The 17,848-nt window shown below is 52.9% G+C and overlaps 8 protein-coding genes across 8 annotated transcripts; 4 read left to right on the top strand and 4 right to left on the bottom strand.

Annotated features, from left to right (window-relative positions):
• The first annotated feature begins 383 nt into the window (after positions 1–383).
• On the top strand, positions 384–4,120 carry TrAtP1_002922 (uncharacterized protein). Its single transcript, XM_014087580.2, has 2 exons — positions 384–2,047; positions 2,110–4,120. Exon 2 carries the CDS (start codon positions 2,187–2,189, stop codon positions 3,912–3,914), a length of 1,728 nt encoding a protein of 575 aa, XP_013943055.2. The 5' UTR covers positions 384–2,047; positions 2,110–2,186; the 3' UTR covers positions 3,915–4,120.
• A 211-nt stretch (positions 4,121–4,331) lies between these two features.
• Positions 4,332–6,294, bottom strand: TrAtP1_002921 (uncharacterized protein). The gene is made up of 4 exons (XM_014087579.2): positions 5,903–6,294; positions 5,735–5,806; positions 5,197–5,682; positions 4,332–4,979 (listed from the first exon to the last, which is right to left on the bottom strand). The coding sequence occupies exons 1-4, from the start codon at positions 5,975–5,977 to the stop codon at positions 4,428–4,430; spliced, it is 1,185 nt and encodes a 394-aa protein (XP_013943054.1). The 5' UTR covers positions 5,978–6,294; the 3' UTR covers positions 4,332–4,427.
• A 255-nt stretch (positions 6,295–6,549) lies between these two features.
• Positions 6,550–8,784, top strand: TrAtP1_002920 (uncharacterized protein). Its single transcript, XM_014087578.2, has 2 exons — positions 6,550–6,935; positions 7,045–8,784. The coding sequence occupies exons 1-2, from the start codon at positions 6,819–6,821 to the stop codon at positions 7,672–7,674; spliced, it is 747 nt and encodes a 248-aa protein (XP_013943053.2). The 5' UTR covers positions 6,550–6,818; the 3' UTR covers positions 7,675–8,784.
• On the bottom strand, positions 7,993–8,724 carry TrAtP1_002919 (mitochondrial 37S ribosomal protein uS11m; the record flags this gene model as incomplete). The annotated part of the gene is made up of 1 exon (XM_014087577.2): positions 7,993–8,724. The coding sequence occupies one exon, from the start codon at positions 8,722–8,724 to the stop codon at positions 7,993–7,995; it is 732 nt and encodes a 243-aa protein (XP_013943052.2).
• A 145-nt stretch (positions 8,785–8,929) lies between the features above and the next one.
• Positions 8,930–12,297, bottom strand: TrAtP1_002917 (uncharacterized protein). Its single transcript, XM_014087575.2, has 2 exons — positions 11,944–12,297; positions 8,930–11,675 (listed from the first exon to the last, which is right to left on the bottom strand). The coding sequence occupies exons 1-2, from the start codon at positions 12,162–12,164 to the stop codon at positions 11,204–11,206; spliced, it is 693 nt and encodes a 230-aa protein (XP_013943050.2). The 5' UTR covers positions 12,165–12,297; the 3' UTR covers positions 8,930–11,203.
• TrAtP1_002918 (uncharacterized protein) lies at positions 9,042–10,718 on the top strand (the record flags this gene model as incomplete). The annotated part of the gene is made up of 2 exons (XM_014087576.2): positions 9,042–9,988; positions 10,043–10,718. The coding sequence occupies 2 exons, from the start codon at positions 9,042–9,044 to the stop codon at positions 10,716–10,718; spliced, it is 1,623 nt and encodes a 540-aa protein (XP_013943051.2).
• Positions 12,298–12,992: 695 nt separating the features above from the next.
• On the top strand, positions 12,993–15,834 carry TrAtP1_002916 (uncharacterized protein; the record flags this gene model as incomplete). The annotated part of the gene is made up of 4 exons (XM_066111660.1): positions 12,993–13,326; positions 13,804–13,821; positions 14,009–14,104; positions 15,326–15,834. 4 exons carry the CDS (start codon positions 12,993–12,995, stop codon positions 15,832–15,834), a joined length of 957 nt encoding a protein of 318 aa, XP_065967738.1.
• Positions 15,835–16,705: 871 nt separating this feature from the next.
• On the bottom strand, positions 16,706–17,146 carry TrAtP1_002915 (uncharacterized protein; the record flags this gene model as incomplete). The annotated part of the gene is made up of 1 exon (XM_014087573.2): positions 16,706–17,146. One exon carries the CDS (start codon positions 17,144–17,146, stop codon positions 16,706–16,708), a length of 441 nt encoding a protein of 146 aa, XP_013943048.2.
• Between the last annotated feature and the right edge of the window lie 702 nt (positions 17,147–17,848).

Here is a 17,848-nt window from a genome sequence, read left to right as displayed (position 1 = left end):
CTCACCTTTTTCTCTCCCCAGATCCGTGCGGCAAAAGAGCAAAAGACGCTCGGATCACTGGCTGGGACCGACGCTGAGAATTGCCGGGGATACAGCTAGATTCTTATTCCTAATTTCCCTTGGTGTAAGACAAAAAAGAGACACAAGGTTTCAACTGTCAGCAGCCTGGTTCTAAGCGCTCGGCGGCTTGTAGGTCCCGCTCTAAGCGCCCGGAAGGGGGGAACTGCGCCTATGTGCGGCAAGAGGAGAGGCTTCTGTCTTTTTGTCTCAGCGGTGTAACGGCGGTATTTGCTTAGTCGCACTTGATTTTAATTCTCAATTTTGAAATTTTAATTTAGAGGGAAAGGACCTCGGTGTGTAAGTAGTAGAGTAAAAATAGAACTGTTTCGGTACGACCCGGACGGTTGCTGCATGTACATCGATGGCGCACGAGTTTGTTACTGCGTGCACGAGTACCTTTTTTGTAATTGATGGAAGAGCATTGACCAGCCTTTTTTTTTTTTATTCTGGGATGTAATGTATCCAAGTGGAGAGGAGAGAGAGCCTCTTTACTTGGCGCGACAGAAAAGATAATCATGAAAGCAGATGGTAGACGGACGCGACGCGAGATGCGCTTCTTCGCAATGTTGGAAGCAATCGCAAACATTCGTCGCCAAGCCCCAGTCAAAGATCTCGCCAAGATCTCGCATCGCAAATCGCACCTTTTTTTCGCGCGTCCAACACGCATAAACGTCAAAATCTCGCTCGAGCCAACACAACACGCTCGGGAACTAAGCATGAGTCACTGGATACTGGGCAGCCACTCACAGGTCCGGCGCCTGCAGCCAGAAACCCGCTCAGCCCCCAGTTAAACGTTGACGTCTGAGCCCTGCATCTTCTGTGCCCCCCCTTGTCCTGTGTAAAGTACCCCAAAAGTCGTATTTTCAGTGTTGAGTGGTGGCAGAGAAGCGGGGACTTATAAGCCTCCATCTGGGTAGCATTTGCGCTAAAAGGCCAGACCCTTGTGAGTGCGTCTCTTCTCTCTTCTGTCTGCCGTTGCAAAGTTCCCCCAAGCCTCGTCTGCCGGCCGGCATTCCAATCTGTCTGCTACGGGCAAGCAGGCTGGAGGGAGCAGGTTCCCAGTTTTCAGGTGGAATCAAGGCGAAAATACAACGGGATGGAGAGGAGAGGGCGCGGGGGGCGGTGGCAGACTCTGGATGCCTTGTCTGAGCCTGAGTTTGGGACATTTGCATCTTGTACGACTGCATACAGCGACTAGACTAGGTACTGCTGGGTATCAAGTCGGGCAGCAGCGATGCCATGAGGCTTGATTTCTCCGCTTCCATGACTCTTTTTTTCATATTCTGCATCCCTCTTTCATACGCCTGCTTTGCTGTACATTCACACTTGCACGTCCTCTGTTTCAAAGACCATCAACGCCATATAAAAATCACGCCCAAGTGGGCAGACCAGAGCATAGCTTCAAGCGTGTGAGTGGACCAACAGCAATGCAAAGCAAAAGCAGAGCCCGCTACGCCGCTCTTAACACCAGACCAGGGCCAGACGGCTGCTGCAACTCTGGGGCTGGGCCGCTACCAAAACTGGCCGGGCTGGGGTGGTGCAGCAGGGCACAGCACACGCCTCTCCTAGACACGCCCCCCGGTCTCTTCGCTGCCTCTGAACCAGGCCGGCCATCTTCGGACCCTCAAACCCAGAGGATAAGAAGTCGGCGTCGTCCCTTGGTTTCCAATCCTTTTCGTCTCACTCACTCCAGATTTCCTCGACAATCCCTCTCCTCCAATCCTCTTGTTTTTTTGTTCACGTCTTTTTATATTTCTTAGTCTCTATCTCATCTGTTTCTCTTTAACCAACCTCACATCTGCATTCACTTAGACCGAGATCCTTGCTCGCTGGCCGACATACTCCAAACACTTGGGGAAACATCTTTTATATACACAGCATTATAAAAAAAACAACAACTTTTACTGGAGCCGGTCTCCTCTTGCTTAATTCACCCATCTAATCGACCTCTTTACTCTCATACCCACCCAACCGCCATCATGTCAGCGTGAGTACATGTTCACAACACCAACAACAACTAGATATCCTCATATATACTAACTTCACCAGTCTGGCAGCCGACGTCTCCTTCGACTTCACCTTCCCCTCCCCCTCTTCCTCCCTCGACGCCCCCCCCAACCCCTCCCATGGAGTCCCTCCCCGTCATGGAATACAGCCTCGACCACTTCCCCTCCAGCCTGCTCGAGCTCCCCTACAACTCTCACAACCGCCACGCCCGATCGACATCCCGCGCCTCGTCCGTCTACTCCGCCATCTCGGCCGTCGACTCAATAGCAGAGTCTGCCTGCTCGCGCTTCACCACGCCTCCCCGCGCCAGCCCCCCCGTCCGTCAGCATGGCCCTCTGCTGCTCCCCAAGATCCGCTCCCAGGACCAGCAGCTTGACCAATCCCACGTTGCGCGCGCGGCTCACTCTCGCTCCAACTCGATTCGCTCAGCTGCCTCTGCCAGGGCCAGGATGGTTCATCAACAATCGACTCCTCCTCCGGCTTCTTCTTCCAAGCCCATCCGCACAAGCCACTCTCGGAGCTATACCAACCCAGAGACCCTCGCCAACATGGCCTTTGCGCACATCTCGCCCTTCAACACGCCTCCCCCGCAAACTCACGATGAGGCTCCCGTCTTCCCGTCTTCGCTGCTCGCCTCGCCGCAAACTTTCGCTCAGGACCTGCCGCAGCCTCGTCGAACCAGCACCATCGACACTGCCACCATCGACAAGTATGGCTATCCGACCTATCGACAGATGCCTTTTGTGCCTTCAACCACTGCTGCTGCTGCTTCTCAGTCAGACTACATCTTCTCCTCCTATCTCCCGCGTGCTCCATCACCACTCGCCCTCGCCGCCACGGCCACTCCCGACGCAGAGCCCTCAACCACCCTGATGCAGCATCTGACCTGCGTCAATCCCGCCGCCTCTCTTGTCCGAACCATCTCCTTCCCCCTGCGAGACCCGTCCATCAAGCACTTCTGGTGGGACGTCCGCAGCGTCTCCTCATGGTCAACCTTCAACGCCTCCACCGTGCTCTCTCTCCCCGGCGCATCTGCCCTCCTCAACTCGCCAGTCCCGGCTTCTCTCCTGCAAACGCCATCCTTCTCCTCTCGCCACCCCGAGACCGAGACGGCCCTCCACAGCATCTACGCCTCATTCTACCTCCCCAAGCTCAACTCCGCCCTGGCCATGTCCTCCAACCGGCCGCTGCAGCTCTCCGTCCCGGCAAAAACAGCATCCGGCGTCAACGACCTCATCTTCGTCGCAAACCCCATGGGCGAATCGTCCACCGCCGCCGCCATCTTCGGCGGCAAGCCCACCGGCCGCGTCGTCGGCCTCGTCCGCAGCTTCGACCGCTTCAACACGGGCATGCGCGCCGAGGGCAACATCAAGCGCGTCGACTACCTCCGCGGCCTCGCAGCCCTGCACTACGCCATGCGCGAGCACGGCTGCCGCTACGGCTTCATCCTCACCGAGATTGAGCTCGTCCTCGTCCGCGCCGGCACAGAGTCTACCCCCTTTTTCGGCGACTTGGAAATCACCTCTGTCCAGCTCAACGCCGCTGTTTCCGAAGCCGAGCTCGACTCGTCAGACACTGTGCCCCTGACGGCGTGTCTTGCCCTCTGGGGCCTCTGCCAACTCGCCGGCGATCAAACTCCCGCTGGCCACGCCCACTGGAAGGCCGAGATCGGCGCTCCCGCCGACGGCACCAGGCGAAAGGCCAAGGCCCGGGATAACTGGATTCCCAAGCCGCAGCTGGCAGAGAAGCGCGAGGCCAAGAGGAGCCGAGGCTGGGTGTGGCCCGAGGATCCCATTGGAAGAAAGGAGATGGGCAAGAGGGGCGTCAAGTATGGTGGATTGTGCTGATTCTTTATTCACTGAGATGCTTGGCTGGTACTCACATCTCATGCTCTCTCTCAGCAGTAATATCTCTTATAATATGCTTTTTTACTCTTTTCTTTTGTTTGAGTTTATGAATGGAATGACTTTTGGCAGGATATATCTCTAGTTGACTAATTACCCTCTCTTTTACCATTTCCTTTTTATAAAATACAAGACTGTTACCTGATTCGAAACTGCGATGCTCTGTGATACAAGACTACTTATTTACTTATTTGAGATTATGTTTTGTGGTGACTATCAACTGCTTGACCGTTTTTCGCCTTCTCTCGACTTCATAATCTAGAAATTAGATGAGAATTTTTCCCCCTTTAGAAGAAAAGCCTACAAGGGCCATTGTACACTTCACAATTTCTTTTCACATCACACCACAAGCAAATGCATAAGACTCAAATCGGTGGTGGTATTTTACTTTTTATTTTCCCAACCAAGGGCAAAATGATCCCATTACATGAGCGCTACTCTGCAGATACGACACATTTAGCTCTTGGCAGCACCGGCCTTGATGAGCAAAATGTCACCATCCTCCACTACGTATTCCTTACCCTTGGTCATGACCTTACCCTTGGCCTTGACCTCGGCTTCGTCACCAAGCTCCTTAATGACGCTGTAGTTGTAGACAATGGCCTGGATAAACGTCTTCTCAAAGTCGGTGTGGATAACACCAGCAGCCTGGGGAGCCTTGGTGCCGGTGCGGATGGTCCACTGGCGGACCTCGTCGGTTCCCGTTGTGAAGAAGCTGCCCAGCTGGAGCGCCTTGCGCATCTGCACAATCAGCTTGGGCAGGGCGGACTCGGCACCAACCTTCTTCTGCTCCTCCTTGGCCTCCTCCTCGGTCTCGTAGCGGGTCAGACGCTCCTCGAATGAGACGGAGATGGGAATGATGGGGTCGCCCTCGGCGTGCTCCTTGATCCACTCGGCAACCTTGGGGAGGTACTTGTTCTTCTTTCTGATGTAGTCCTTCTCAGACAAGTTGACAAGGTAGACGACAGGCTTGGCCGTCAGCAGGAAGAGAGGGTTGATGACCTCGATCTGTTGGATGCTTGTTAGCACTGGTGCCACCCATGGGATGCGGAATTTGTAATAAGAGGGTAACAAGGCAAAAGTTCAGAATAGTTTTCTTCTCACTATGTCAAAGACATTCGACGAGCTGGGTTTAAATTGTTCGAGCCGTCAAGGCTCTTTGTCATCACGTAAATTGCGGGGAGGAAAAACAGTAAAAAATAGAAAAAAAAAAAAGATCGCTTACCTCCTTAGGGGTCCAGTTGCCCTTGCGGACCTCCTTGCCGTCCTGAAGCCAGGCCAGGACCTTCTCAATCATCTCCTGTTCAATCTTGGCCTTCTTCAGCTCAAGACTCTGGCCGCCCATGCGGGTCTTCTTCTTCTGGTTCTCAAGAGCCTTCTCCACAAACTCAATATCCTTGAGTCTCAGCTCCTCGCTGATAATGTCCAAATCACGAGTGGGGTTGACATCACCCTCGACGTGGATAATCTCAGCGTCGTCGAAGCATCGAACAACTTGGAAGATGGCATCGACAGCACGGATGTGGGAAAGGAAAGAGTTTCCGAGACCAGCTCCGGTGGAAGAACCGCGAGTCAGACCGGCAATATCGTAGACGGTCAAGTTGGCGGGAACGACAGACTTGGGCTTGTATTTCTCAACCAGCCAGTCGAATCGCTCATCGGGCACAATGACGCGAGCTTCTTCGGGCTCGATTGTGGCGTAGGGAAAGTTCTTCAGGCTGTCAGCACCCCGGATGAAGAAAGACGGGCGGGGGGCTTCATACAGCTGGGTTGCCAAGATTGCACTTTGTGATGGCTTGGAAGAGGGTAGATTTGCCGACGTTGGCGAGACCGACCTGGCAAAGGGACGATATGTTAGAATATCGAGGCACTTGCGTAGAGCATAGGGGGGGATGCAGCCACTAGGGCTGGGCAAGAGAGTTTGTGCTCACAATGCCACTCTTCAAGTTGTTGCCGGGCCTGCCCAGAGGAATCTTCTCCTCGACAACCGCCTTCTTGGGAGGCATCTTTCTTGATTTTGCGTAGTGACGGGAGGGGAGAAAAGGAACGAGGCGTCGAGATGGAGCTAGTCCAAGAGCTGGAGCTGCAGACCTTGCTGCGCGCGACGAAAATCCAGAAACGAGAAGAGCGAAATGCGGCACGCAAGACGCGGATGAGGAAGCCAATGTGGTGGCTGCGGCTGTTCCTAGTCCGAAGCGACCGGCTCTAGGAATAATCAGAAGCAGAAAGGAGCTTCTTGGAGGTGCAAAGGGGCGCAGATGGAAGTTGCTGGCCCTTTTTTTGCCTTTGTGTTTTTTTTCCTGGTGAGAGGAGGGGAGATGGTGTGAAAAGCGAAATTTGAGTCTCGACCCCACATGTGGTGGGCTTTAGCTGAAGCTCTGTCGGGACGCGGCGCCAGATTGTTCCGGGCCTTGGTCAGGGCATGCGTCATAGGGCATGCGTCGCTAAAAGCGCTGCTGATGCTGCTCGGTATCGCGGCGCTGCCGGAACCGGGCTGAAGCAACGAGGCGCCTGCGAAGCTGCGCTGCGTCGGGCGCTATTTGCCGCCGCCACGGGAGCCTGTCACGCCTGTATATTAGTTGAACGGCATCCTGTCGCAGGCGTCGCAGCCCATCTCAGCTCGCTAACCGACGTAATCTCACATCGCCTCTCACCTTGGAAATCAATTGTCGCTTCCCATCCCCCGAAGCTGCCATAAGACATAAGACGGGAAATCCTATTTAAATTCGTCTCGCGCTCTCGCCATTCCTATCGACTCGCTCTCCTGTCTCTCCTCCCCGGCGGTTCCCCGCATTGTCACGGCTTACACGCGAGATAAGATCTCGAATCTCCACCCCCAGCGTCGCAATGCCTTCGCAGCATCATCATCACCATCAGCATCACCACCCGGGCCGGCGCGGACACAGATCGACACTGTCGCTGCAAAAGACGGAAATCAAAATCCACGTCTACGATCTTCTGCCTGTAAGAACCTCTCCCAGGAGCTGACGTTACGCCTTTCCGTATCCAGGAATTTGTGTAACAGTTGTTTCAAAGCGCCCTGCTTGCTAACGCATGCCTTTGTCGTCGATAGCCCGGAAGAGTCGCCTCTGTGCTTTGGACTGTCGGGGCATCTCTGCTTCACTCAGGTGTCGTTATCAACGGCAGGGAATACGCGTATGGCGGCCACGATAAGCGCGGAGTCACCGGAGTGTATTGGACGAAACCTCGGATCGAGCCTCCCGGCGGCACCTTCAAGTGCGAGATTCTGCACGGCTTCACCTTGGCCACGTCGGAAGAAATCGACGCCATGCTGCGACAGGCGTCGGAAGAATTCCTAGGCACATCATACAACCTGCTCACGAAGAACTGCAACCACTTCACGTCGTATCTCTGCAAGAAGCTGACGGGAGACGCCGGCCCGGCATGGCTGAATCGCGCGGCAAGCATTGGAGTTGCGCTGCCGTGTGTGGTGCCGAGAGACTGGATCGAGCCCCCCGAATACGTCAGCGCTGATGGAGAACTCATGGACGACGACGACGAGCATGCGGATGAGCAGTCGCGCATGTTGGGACACCAGAGGCCGCATCTCCTTTCAGAACATGGCGACGAATGGAGCAGCGAGGATGAACGGCGTAGAGGTGGAAGTGGTAAGGGAAAGCAGATTCTGCGAGATACATCGGGCAGACAGCTCCCAGCTGCAGAGAGAGCTATTCGAGCGTAGTGATTACAGCCAATCTCGTGGCAGGTTGCTTCATATTCATCTTTGGTCTTAGTTCATGGGAGGGCGGATAGGGGGCGTTCTTGGCTGAGTTGTGACGTTCAAACCAGATCGGACGATACCATTTTCATGCTCATGGAGGCACTTGGAGTTCATTTTATCGGGTTGGCATCTTTACGGAATGCGCCTTGCAGCCCAATTTTGGCGGCCTTTTTTTCTTCTTTCCATCTTTTTTGTTTGTTTTATCTCTGGTATAAGTAGTACAAGATATGGTACATTCGGCTGTATATATCATCACACATAACTGATGCAACCGAGCATCTACAAACGCCTGGGCTTCTCGCTCCTTGTTCCTGCAAACTTGATTCTCGTTGAATCCGCAACCCGCACAATCTTGTCCCGCAGCACCTTGCCCTCTGGGCTCATCAAAACCTTGACCGCAGCTTCTCTGCCCTGACCGAATCCTCGTAGAACTAACTCGAGACGCTGAATCTTCATGGGCCACCCGGTGTGGATCAATCGCTCCAAAACGTATTTTGTCAAAGAATAGGCCGAGTCGAAAGTGCCCCGCCGTGATTTCCTGAAACCAATGTTGCCGCACGACATGGAGATGATGGGCTCCCGGTTCGGCTTTGTGCAGGTAATGTGTGTATTGTGCTTGTGTGCGTAGATGTGGAAGTGGTAAGGCTCCAGCTCGTCCTCCTTCTTCTGGGTGGCCTGTGATGGTGCGCCTGATAGGACGCTGGTATCGATGTTGGACTTGTTGAGGGCCTGGAAGACCATGCTCTGGGAGAGGCTGGCCATGGAATCAGGCTGCGTGGATCGGCCGCTGGATCCTAGTGAAGTGCCCCAGATGCTTTCGAGGAGATTCTCGGTTCGAGGCTTCGGAGGCACCGTCTTGGGCGAGTCTGGCTTTGCATCTTTTGCATCCTCCCATCGTGCGCTTGTCTGCGACAGAAACCTGGCGCTCTGCACGCCATTCCTGGCTGCAATGTTCTGTGATATCCGGGCGAGCGGTCGCGCCGCAACGCAGCTTCTCAATGGCTGGCTCATTGTGTCTGCGCCTTGTCGTCTTCTTACTGATCGGCTCTCGAGATCGATCCAAAAAGAGGCCCTTGGAAACTTTTCCCACCCATTCGGAATGGCCGCCCGCCATAGTGGCGCAAAGTGGCCTTTTGCCGGCGTTCTACCGGCTGTCCGCCTGCCTTCCGCCGCCAGCCGACATCGCGAAACCAAAATTTCCTTCGCACATGAGCCACATCCTTTCTTGCCCACCACCGCTTCCGCCGCTCCGTCCAAGGGCTGCAGTTACTTGCAGACTTTTTCTTCTTTCTTGTTTTTGTTTTTCTTTTTCCTCCCCCAAAGCAAAGATGAATTCTCTTGTCCGCAGCGCTGCCAATTCGGAAAATGCTCTCTCGCGAGCATCTCTTCGCTTTGCCCCCGCTAATGGCCGATGTCCCGCCGCATATGCTCGGCTAGCTTCACAGCTTGCGCAAAAACCAGCTCGCAATGCAGCGGGCATTGAGCGCGCGACACTGCCTACTGCGGTTTCTACGCCGCTGAGATCCAGATTTCTCCCTGCCGATTTACCAATTCCTTCAGCGGCCTCACAGACTCGGTTCTTGCATGTAAGCGGCCGGAGACTGCAGGAGGAAAAGCCAAAGACCGAGGCAAAGCCCGTCGAGGAGAAGCCCGCCCAGGACGCTGAGCAAAAGGCCAAGTCTGAGGAAGACCCGGCCAAGGACTCAGAGGAAAAGGCCGAGGGCAAGGAGGAGGGCAAGGCTGAAGGCGAAGGCGAAGGCAAAGAGAAGAAGGAAGACCTGCCGCCGCCTCCGCCCCATGGCGACAAGACACCTTGGCAAGTGTTCATGGAGACCATGAACACTGAGCTCACAAAGTCACAAGAGTGGAACGAATCAACAAAGCAGATTGCTGCGTCTGCCAACCAGTTCACTGAGAGCGAATCCGTTCGACGAGCTCGAGAGGCCTACGAGAAGTCCACCAGCGCCATCTCATCAACAACGACCAAGGCGGTAAAGACCACAGCTACCGCCATTGGAAAGGGTGCCGCATGGACTTGGGACACCTCGGCCATGAAGGGTGTGCGCAAGGCCGCCAACGTTACTGGTGATGCGCTCGACAAGGCGACCAAGCCTATCCGAGACACCGAGGCCTACAAAAACGTCAAGGATGTTATTGATGATGGTAGTTCCTCCAGATATGGTGGATGGGTTGAGAAGGAGGAGCGCAGGAAGAGAAGAGAGCAGTGGGAGAAGACTCGTGGCGGCGATCATGAGGTGCTTCAAGAAGATCCCAAGTAAGTCTATAGCCCCAATCGTCTTTGCCCGCTGGGTTCTAACAATTCCGTCAGTGCTGGTACCAATGTCACTCTGCACAAGGATGCAGCCTGGAAGGAGGCCTGGAGGGATTTCCGCGACAGCAACAAGTTTGTCCAGGGAGTCTTCAGCATGAAGGGCAAATACGAAGAGTCCGAAAACCCCCTCATCTCGACCGCTCGAAGCATCACCGACACCATTGGCGGATTCTTTGCCGAGAACGAGACTGCCATGGTCATCAAAAAGTTCCGCTCCATGGACCCGATGTTCCGATCCGAGCCTTTCCTACAGGAGCTGCGCGAGTACATTCTCCCCGAGGTGCTGGACGCCTACGTCAAGGGAGACACAGAGACGCTCAAGGTGTGGCTTTCTGCTGCGCAGTTTTCCGTTTACGAGGCGCTCACCAAGCAATACCTCCAAGCGGGCATGAAGTCAGATGGTCGCATTCTTGACATCAGGAACGTCGACATTCTCAGAGCTCGTATGCTGGACCCTGGTGAAATTCCCGTCTTCATCATTACGTGCCGAACCCAGGAGGTCCACGTTTACCGCAACGCTAAGAGCAACGAGCTGGCTGCGGGTATGGAAGACAAGGTGCAGCAGGTGACATACGCCATTGGCATCACCAGAGTACCGGAAGACGTCAACAACCCCGAAACCAGGGGCTGGCGTCTGATTGAGATGCAGAAGAGCGGAAGAGACTGGGTCTAAAAAGCGAAAGACAAAAAAAGAAAGCATGACTTGTACTCGTTTCTGTATGATTCACGGCGTCCGGGAGCATGGGAATGATCCTCGGCAAGGGGGGCCTTGCCGATCTGTGTTAATATGTATATTATGTCGTCAAAAACCATGTGGAGGATGCATATATCCAAGGGACTAACAACGCGATACAAAAAAATTGGATGGAAAAAAAAGGGAATCGGGAGCATGGAAAATCATGCCATGATATAAACACCGCTCTACCTGCGTCTAATACGAGGCGCTTTTGTGTGTACGATGATGATATGTGAGGGAAAGGAAGGGAGGGCAAGAGGTTGGGATATAGACATATAGATATAATCACCAAACGGGCCAAGGACATCAAGGGCAATTGGAAAGATGATCTCTGTTCGAAGCTATTCCTGGCTATACCATACGCTTTAGCAATAATAGGCCCGATACAAACAGCCAGTCAACTTGTCCTGAGAAATACAAAACTACTCATCTTCAAATGACTCCTCTTGAACTTGACTCTCATTCTCTTCTCTCAACATGGCCCTCACATCCATCAAAGCCTTCCCCAACAAATTAAGTCCCCATCTCCGTCTATTCGCCTCAGCATCCGCCGGCTTGAACCCAACTCCCCAAATCCTATCAAACGGACTCGCCTCCACAAGCTCCCTCTCCCCCGTCCCCAAAAGCGTCTCCCTCAAAGAGCCCCTGACCAGCGGAATACCACTCCCAGAAGGCGTTCCAAGGCAGAACCCTTCTTCCGTCACGGCATTGGTGAACTTGAGGTGGTTGCCACGCCGAACAATGGCCTCGCGGTTGGCGTTCCACGTCGCCTCTGAGAAGTCTGCGACTTGGCGGCCGAGGGCCTTGATTTTGCGGGGGTGGAGGCCTGGTTGGATGATTTGGGCGGCGGTGGCGTGGTCGTTGAAGAGGATTGCTTTTTGGTACATCATGTAGCTGAATGGTGTTAGCCTATGATTCTTTTAGGGACAAGTTATCCGGCGCCCAATTTCAATATCCAACACTGCAGCTGTAGCTCAATAAGGCAGCCAGTCCACGTATTAAAATACACAATTGCTAAATATTGACATTTAGAAATAGTAGCTATAGCAGCAGTAGCAGCAGGTAGCCTGTGGGGGCTACAACTAGAGTGCTGGATAGCATAAATTGGGGTGCTGGATAACATTTCTCTTTCAGAGGTAATGGATGTCGGTGATGGACATACTGTTCGGCAGTCTCGTAGATGAGCTCTGGGTTTTTGTCATCCTTGAATGGACAGTAGTACCATTGTGAGAGCCACCCCGTGTGAGAATCTGATTCTCTCCAGAAGTAGATGGGCTGAGACTGATTTGCTGATGATTTGGGCATTGTGGACGATGGACGATGAAGACTCAAGCTGATTGAGACCCCAGGGCCAGTGCTGGTTTTCAATCGGGAGGAGCACATTATTTATCTCTCTTCCGGTGCACGTATAAATCATCATTTATATCTGTTTTGCCTACTCGGCATGAGTAATTGCTATTGAGAGGAATTTGACGGCGTGAAGCGTTCCCTTGCGTGCATTCACCGTGGCTTTGCGCGTTGGCGTCAAGTGAGATTTAGCCTCACTGACTCATCGGCAAGGCAGCTGAGCTGGGCCTTTCAGTCATAGCGTCTGCAAGGTATCCATTCACTATAGCAAGAATATATATCTGCTTTTATCATATGTACAAAAATGAACTCTTTTTTCATTTGTTATTTTTATGGGCATCTATTACCACGGCGGAGACTGTGTATGCGTATCTTAAGACTGTATTAAACTTGACATGTGGATACACGGGCTAAATGGTGGAAGCGTGCCTAGGCGTGTACTTTTGTTGATTCCCCCCCGAAAACAAGGATTCTCAGAAATTGAAAAGACCCCCTCCGTCATATTATCATCAATCTTTTAGGCCCAAACGCCTTACCACAAAAACTGCTAGGTTTTTCGTATCACTCGTTCTAGAATAACAAGCTCCTCGGGTGGCTTATATGAATCGGACCACAGGCTACTAAATGGAGCCCACGGCGGCTGTGGCTTTTCTCGTAGAGCTGTTTCAAGATCGAATTAATATGGTGTATCCGAATCTTGGCTTAAAGTAAAGTTTCGCTCTCCAAGCCATCTGGCAAACCGTGGCGATAAGGGACAAACCTGCGAACTACATAAAGCGCAACTCCCTCTCCCTAATATCCTTGCATTCCATCTCTTTCTTCTCTTCTCTTCTATCGCCATCAATGCATGCTGTCATCGCCACCATGGTCGAATTATTTAATGCTGCCACCGTCAAGTTCCGGAACGTCTTTGGAAGTGGCCGTTCCGAGCGTAATGCTTCATCTTCTGGCGGCCAATCTGCCGATAAGCCAAGCAAACCGCCGCCGAATAAAATATCGTCCGTTGCTGAGGATAGCTCTCTTGAATACGACTACGACGACTATGACGACGGCTACGACGACGACAATGATGATGATGATGATGATAATAGGGCTTCAGAAGACGAATCTACTGAATATGGTAACAAATCCGTCAACACCATGCTTCCCTCGTATAACGAAGCAACAGCAGCATCTGGTAATGCTGTCGCTAACGACAGTAATACGCGATGCCTCTGCATGCGCCATCGTCATCAAAGCTGTTGCCGCATGCACAGCTCTCTACGAACACCTAATCGTGGTCTTCTTGACCAGCCGGGAACTTCTAGCCGCCTGATGCCGAATAGGCCTGGAGGTTCAGCCGTTGAAGCAAGCGGTTTCAATATCGAGGAAATCTCATCGCTTACACTTACGCCTGTCCATACTACCATGCGATACCATATATCACTGGATCACTTGGCGTGCGTTCGCCGCCAAATGGGCCCTGAAAGAACCACGGATCTTATTAAAAGCTTATCTTGCAATGATAGCTGTACCTCTAAAGAATGCAACTATTACGAATGGTTAAATGACATATATCTTTCGCGCGGTAGTTTCCTACAAAGACAACAAATGGAATGCCGACTTGGCGATGGAACCGAGACTCCAGAATATTTCGTAGGGTGTCCACATCAGAGCCTGTGTATCTCTCCACCAGAATTCGAATACAAGGATGGTATGCTTGAGGTACAGACCTGGGTTACAAATTACCCACCCCGATGTGCGGTTCATCCAAAGGAGAAATGGAACAGTTCTCAAGGATCTTACGCTCAAATAGTCGTTTGCACAATATGCCACTCAGATGCAGAGTGCACCCTGGAGCTATTTGGTACTTATCTCAAGATAGCGTATACTTGCTATAGGGACCTCGGACGAGGGGTATCTCCAAATGATCCTAAATGGCTTGCTTTACTTGCAGGAAAGGGCAGACCTCATCGACAACGATATGACCTCAGGCTGTATGCGCGCATTTGGGGCACGGGCAGAAATATGGGGAGGCCAGGTGTGAACGAGGTCACTCACCAAACGCCGAATGGACTATTTAATGCCGGTGATGGATCATACGGAAGCAGGAGAGATTGAAAACGGCTATAGTCTAATTAATATACTTGTATCTTTGGCTGCGAATTCTGCACGTCTAATATCCAATCTAACTACTACTGTCCCCCGCTCAGCTCTGGCGATGCTCTTCACGTCTGAAGGGGCACATTTGGAGTGACTGAAACTTTCAGCCCGCAATCTCCGCGGCTCCAACCAAATAGCTTGATGGGATGGCCTGGTCGTTATCAATGTATGCCAAGCTTCTCTTGCCACTGTCGCTGATGCTGGTGGCCGGCTGCAAATCCGCAAGGCAAAGTCGAAGGCGCAGCCAGGAAATAATGTCTATCCAGAATAAAAATTGGATCTCAGCTAGTTATTTAGGAAAGGGTTATAAAAGCAGGAGAGAAGCTGCAAAGGCTCAAGAATAAAACTGACCACGCCTAATAGGCAGGAGCTCATAGCAACTAGAGCCCAGTTTCCTTGTACCATGGGGTATCATTTGCATTTTCTGCAGCCTCGCTGTTTTGGTTCGCGCTACAGTGGTTGAAAGATTTTACGGCAGATATTATGTTTTTCGAAGGAAAGTAGCAAGACCGATCATTGACACCGCGCCCTACAAATCTGTTTTGCAAATACGCCCACAGTTTCAGCTGCATCTGTTAACATATTAATCGCTGGTTTCTTTATCACTCACTGCCTTGGACATTTAATGCGTTTTTTCCCCCCCTAAGGCATGGCGACTGCTCTTTTCATGAACCTGGTTGCAGCTGCAGCTCTTCCTACCTGATACGTAATGGCACCTTCCCAACGATGGGGTTGAATGAAGCAGGAATAGTGCTGCAACTTCCTGAAAGAAGCGAGGCGTTGTTGTTCCTGCCTTTGGGCAAGTTACAAGATTACTTTAATTTATAAAGACCTCCCAGACATTCTTTTACACCATTCATACAGATCACCGACAGCAGCACCAGCAGCGACGACAACACCAACACCAACAACAGCAGCAGCAACGACGAAGAAGACGACGAAGAAGACGACGAAGAAGACGACGAAGACAAAGACGAAGACGAAGACAAAGACGACGACGACGACGACGACAATAATGATGATGATGATTGTTTTGGTCTTGCTGCTGCTTTTAGCTCAAGCAGACAGCCCAGAACCACCCGCCCCCGGTCCCGACTCTTCCTCCAGGGACGGGGGTTGGCTTCACTACCACTATGAGTTAAGCCAAACCCTGCAAAGCTACCTCTCAATCTTCAAGGAGGTAGTTTGCGGGGTTGGGTGGTTCTGGGGAGTTGTGTTGGCTTGGCTCGCCGACCGTGCCGCCGCCCGCGCCGCCGCCCGTGCCCGCGCCGATGCCGAGGCCGCGGCCCCACCTCCGGAGCAGCAACAGCAACAACAGCAACAGCAACAACAGCAACAGCAACAACAGCAACAGCAACAGCAGCAACAACAGCAGCGGCAGCAGCAGCAACAGCAGCAGCAACAGCAACAGCAACAGCAACAGCAGCAGCAACAGCAACAGCAGCAGCAACAGCAACAGCAACAGCAACAGCAGCAGCGGCAGCAGGCACGCCTGCGATTCCAGCAGCAGCGGCAGCAACAGCAGCAGCAACAGCCCCAGCAGCGGCCCCCCTGGCGCCCATAAGGACTAGGTCGTCACCCCAGCCAGAGCACCTGTCTGGCTGGGGCCTGAACCACGGAGACTGTGGGTCAGACGCTTCAATCACTCAGCGTACCCGTTCAGGTCTATTAGGCATCACCATCATCAAAGCCGAAGCTAAAGCAGCTCCATCGCCTTGCTATTCATCAAATGCAGGCGTAAAGACGACCGACCTTTCATCAAAAGTCCTTGCCAACATCTACATCAATGGGCCCTCCCTCAACTCCTCGCCAAACATCCTCTTCTCTTTAGAGACATCAACAACCAAGCCATTTGCTGCAAGCACTCAAACCATTCCCTGCACTCCAAACATTTGCTGGACTCACTCAAACATGCTGGACACAAATTATCTGCTGGATTCAAACTATTTGCCACTCTCAAATCATTTGCTGGATTCAAAACATTTGCTGGACTCAAAACATTTGCTGGACTCAAAATATTTGCTGGACTCAAACATGCTGGACACAAACATGCTGGACACAAACATGCTGGACACAAACTATTTGCTGGATTCAAACTATTTGCCACTCTCGAATCATTTGCTGGACTCAAACCATTCGCTGCGCTGCGAAAATATCTTCAACTCTACTCGCTTGTCATCATCATTCAGACTCAGCGAGTTGCGACAAATTTGTATTGGCAGCTGGGACATTTCGGAATAGCCTCTTGATGGGCGGATGGATTCATATGGGGGATACAAGAAGGGTAGGGGCGGAATGTCAACGAGATGGAAATTTGGAGTACATTGGAGTCTGAGGAGGATTTGGGGAGATTTTACGGAAAGGAGTACCGGCAAGAAGTCAGTCAAGGTGGAACCATGGTCCAAATCGGCATCCCGCAGTCTCTTGACTTCGGCTCAAGTCCTGCTTTCAGCTCCGGACCCACCACCGGCTCGGCTCCCGTTGTCCACCCTCAGCGATGATGGTGTTCTCCTTTGTTCTATAGAACGACCTCCGGCTGTCATGGTTCTGCCGGCCCCCGGAGTCCTAAGGAGGGAGAAGGCGAAGGAAAGAAAGTGGGGGATAATAGCAACAACAAGACCAACACCAACACCAACACCAACACCAACAACAGCAACAACAAAAATAACAACGACGGTAGGAGCAACAGCAGTAACAATGGCGACGACGAAGATGATGATGGCAATGGCGATGTTGATGATTTTTGTACAAGCCCGCAGCACGGAACCACCAGTTCGGACGGAAGCTCCCTCTGCTACCACTACGAGCTGAGCACCATTCTGTACGACTACATCAGCTCCGCCGCTCTGGTGGCGAAAGGGGTGTGGTAGTTCCATGTCCAATTTCTGAAAGTTGCCCTGCTCCTGCCCCTCCGCCCTCCTCCACCTGGACAGACGTTGTCGTCGCCATAAGCGCCATCCTCGGCGCCCTTGCCGCCGTCGCCAACGCCATTGCGGCGTGGTTACTGCTGATGAGAAAACCTCCCGTCGCTCCGGCCCCGGCCCCGATCCCCGGCCCCAAGAGGAGACGGGGAAAAGGGGGAAATAGGGGGGAAAAGGGTGAAATGGGGACAATCCGGTGTTATCCCCACCACCGCCGCCGCCGCCCCTGCTGCCTCCCAGCTCCACCTCCCGGCCCCGGCCCCAGCCCCAGCTCCGGCCCCAGCTCCGGCCCCAGCCACGACCCCGTCCCCGGCCCCGTCCCCGGAACCAGAAGCAGCAGCAGCAACAACAACAGCAGAAGCAGCAGCTGAAGTGCCACTACCTCGCTCGGCATCAGCATCATCATCATCATCATCTCTTCCTCCTCTCCCTGCCGAGGCGCCCCAGCAGCCCCCTCAGCAGCAACAGCCTCAGCAGCAGCAACAGCCCCAGCAGCCCCAGCAGCCCCAGCACCCTCAGCAGCAGCAGCGGCCTCAGCAGCCCCAGCATTCACACCAATGCTCCTTCCTTTAACTTAATAAACAACTTCTTCTCTCTAAAGACATCAACAATTAAACCATTTGCTGGACACCAACCATTCGCTTCACATCAAGCACT

The sequence above is a fragment of the Trichoderma atroviride genome, chromosome 2, assembly GCF_020647795.1.
Source record: "Trichoderma atroviride chromosome 2, complete sequence".
NCBI classification, from domain to species: domain Eukaryota; kingdom Fungi; phylum Ascomycota; class Sordariomycetes; order Hypocreales; family Hypocreaceae; genus Trichoderma; species Trichoderma atroviride.
Note: the sequence above shows the minus strand (reverse complement) of the source record. Positions and strands in the feature narration are given on the sequence as shown.

Coding starts and splice junctions, on each gene's coding strand:
- TrAtP1_002920 (XM_014087578.2), top strand. CDS start 6,819: ATGCCTTCGCAGCATCATCATCACCATCAGCATCACCACCCGGGCCGG. Junction 6,936..7,044: donor ACGTCTACGATCTTCTGCCT/GTAAGAACCTCT, acceptor TGTCGTCGATAG/CCCGGAAGAGTCGCCTCTGT.
- TrAtP1_002921 (XM_014087579.2), bottom strand. CDS start 5,977: ATGCCTCCCAAGAAGGCGGTTGTCGAGGAGAAGATTCCTCTGGGCAGG. Junction 5,807..5,902: donor ACAACTTGAAGAGTGGCATT/GTGAGCACAAAC, acceptor TCCCTTTGCCAG/GTCGGTCTCGCCAACGTCGG. Junction 4,980..5,196: donor GCAACTGGACCCCTAAGGAG/GTAAGCGATCTT, acceptor AGCATCCAACAG/ATCGAGGTCATCAACCCTCT.
- TrAtP1_002922 (XM_014087580.2), top strand. CDS start 2,187: ATGGAGTCCCTCCCCGTCATGGAATACAGCCTCGACCACTTCCCCTCC.
- TrAtP1_002917 (XM_014087575.2), bottom strand. CDS start 12,164: ATGTGCTCCTCCCGATTGAAAACCAGCACTGGCCCTGGGGTCTCAATC. Junction 11,676..11,943: donor ATCTACGAGACTGCCGAACA/GTATGTCCATCA, acceptor AACACCATTCAG/CTACATGATGTACCAAAAAG.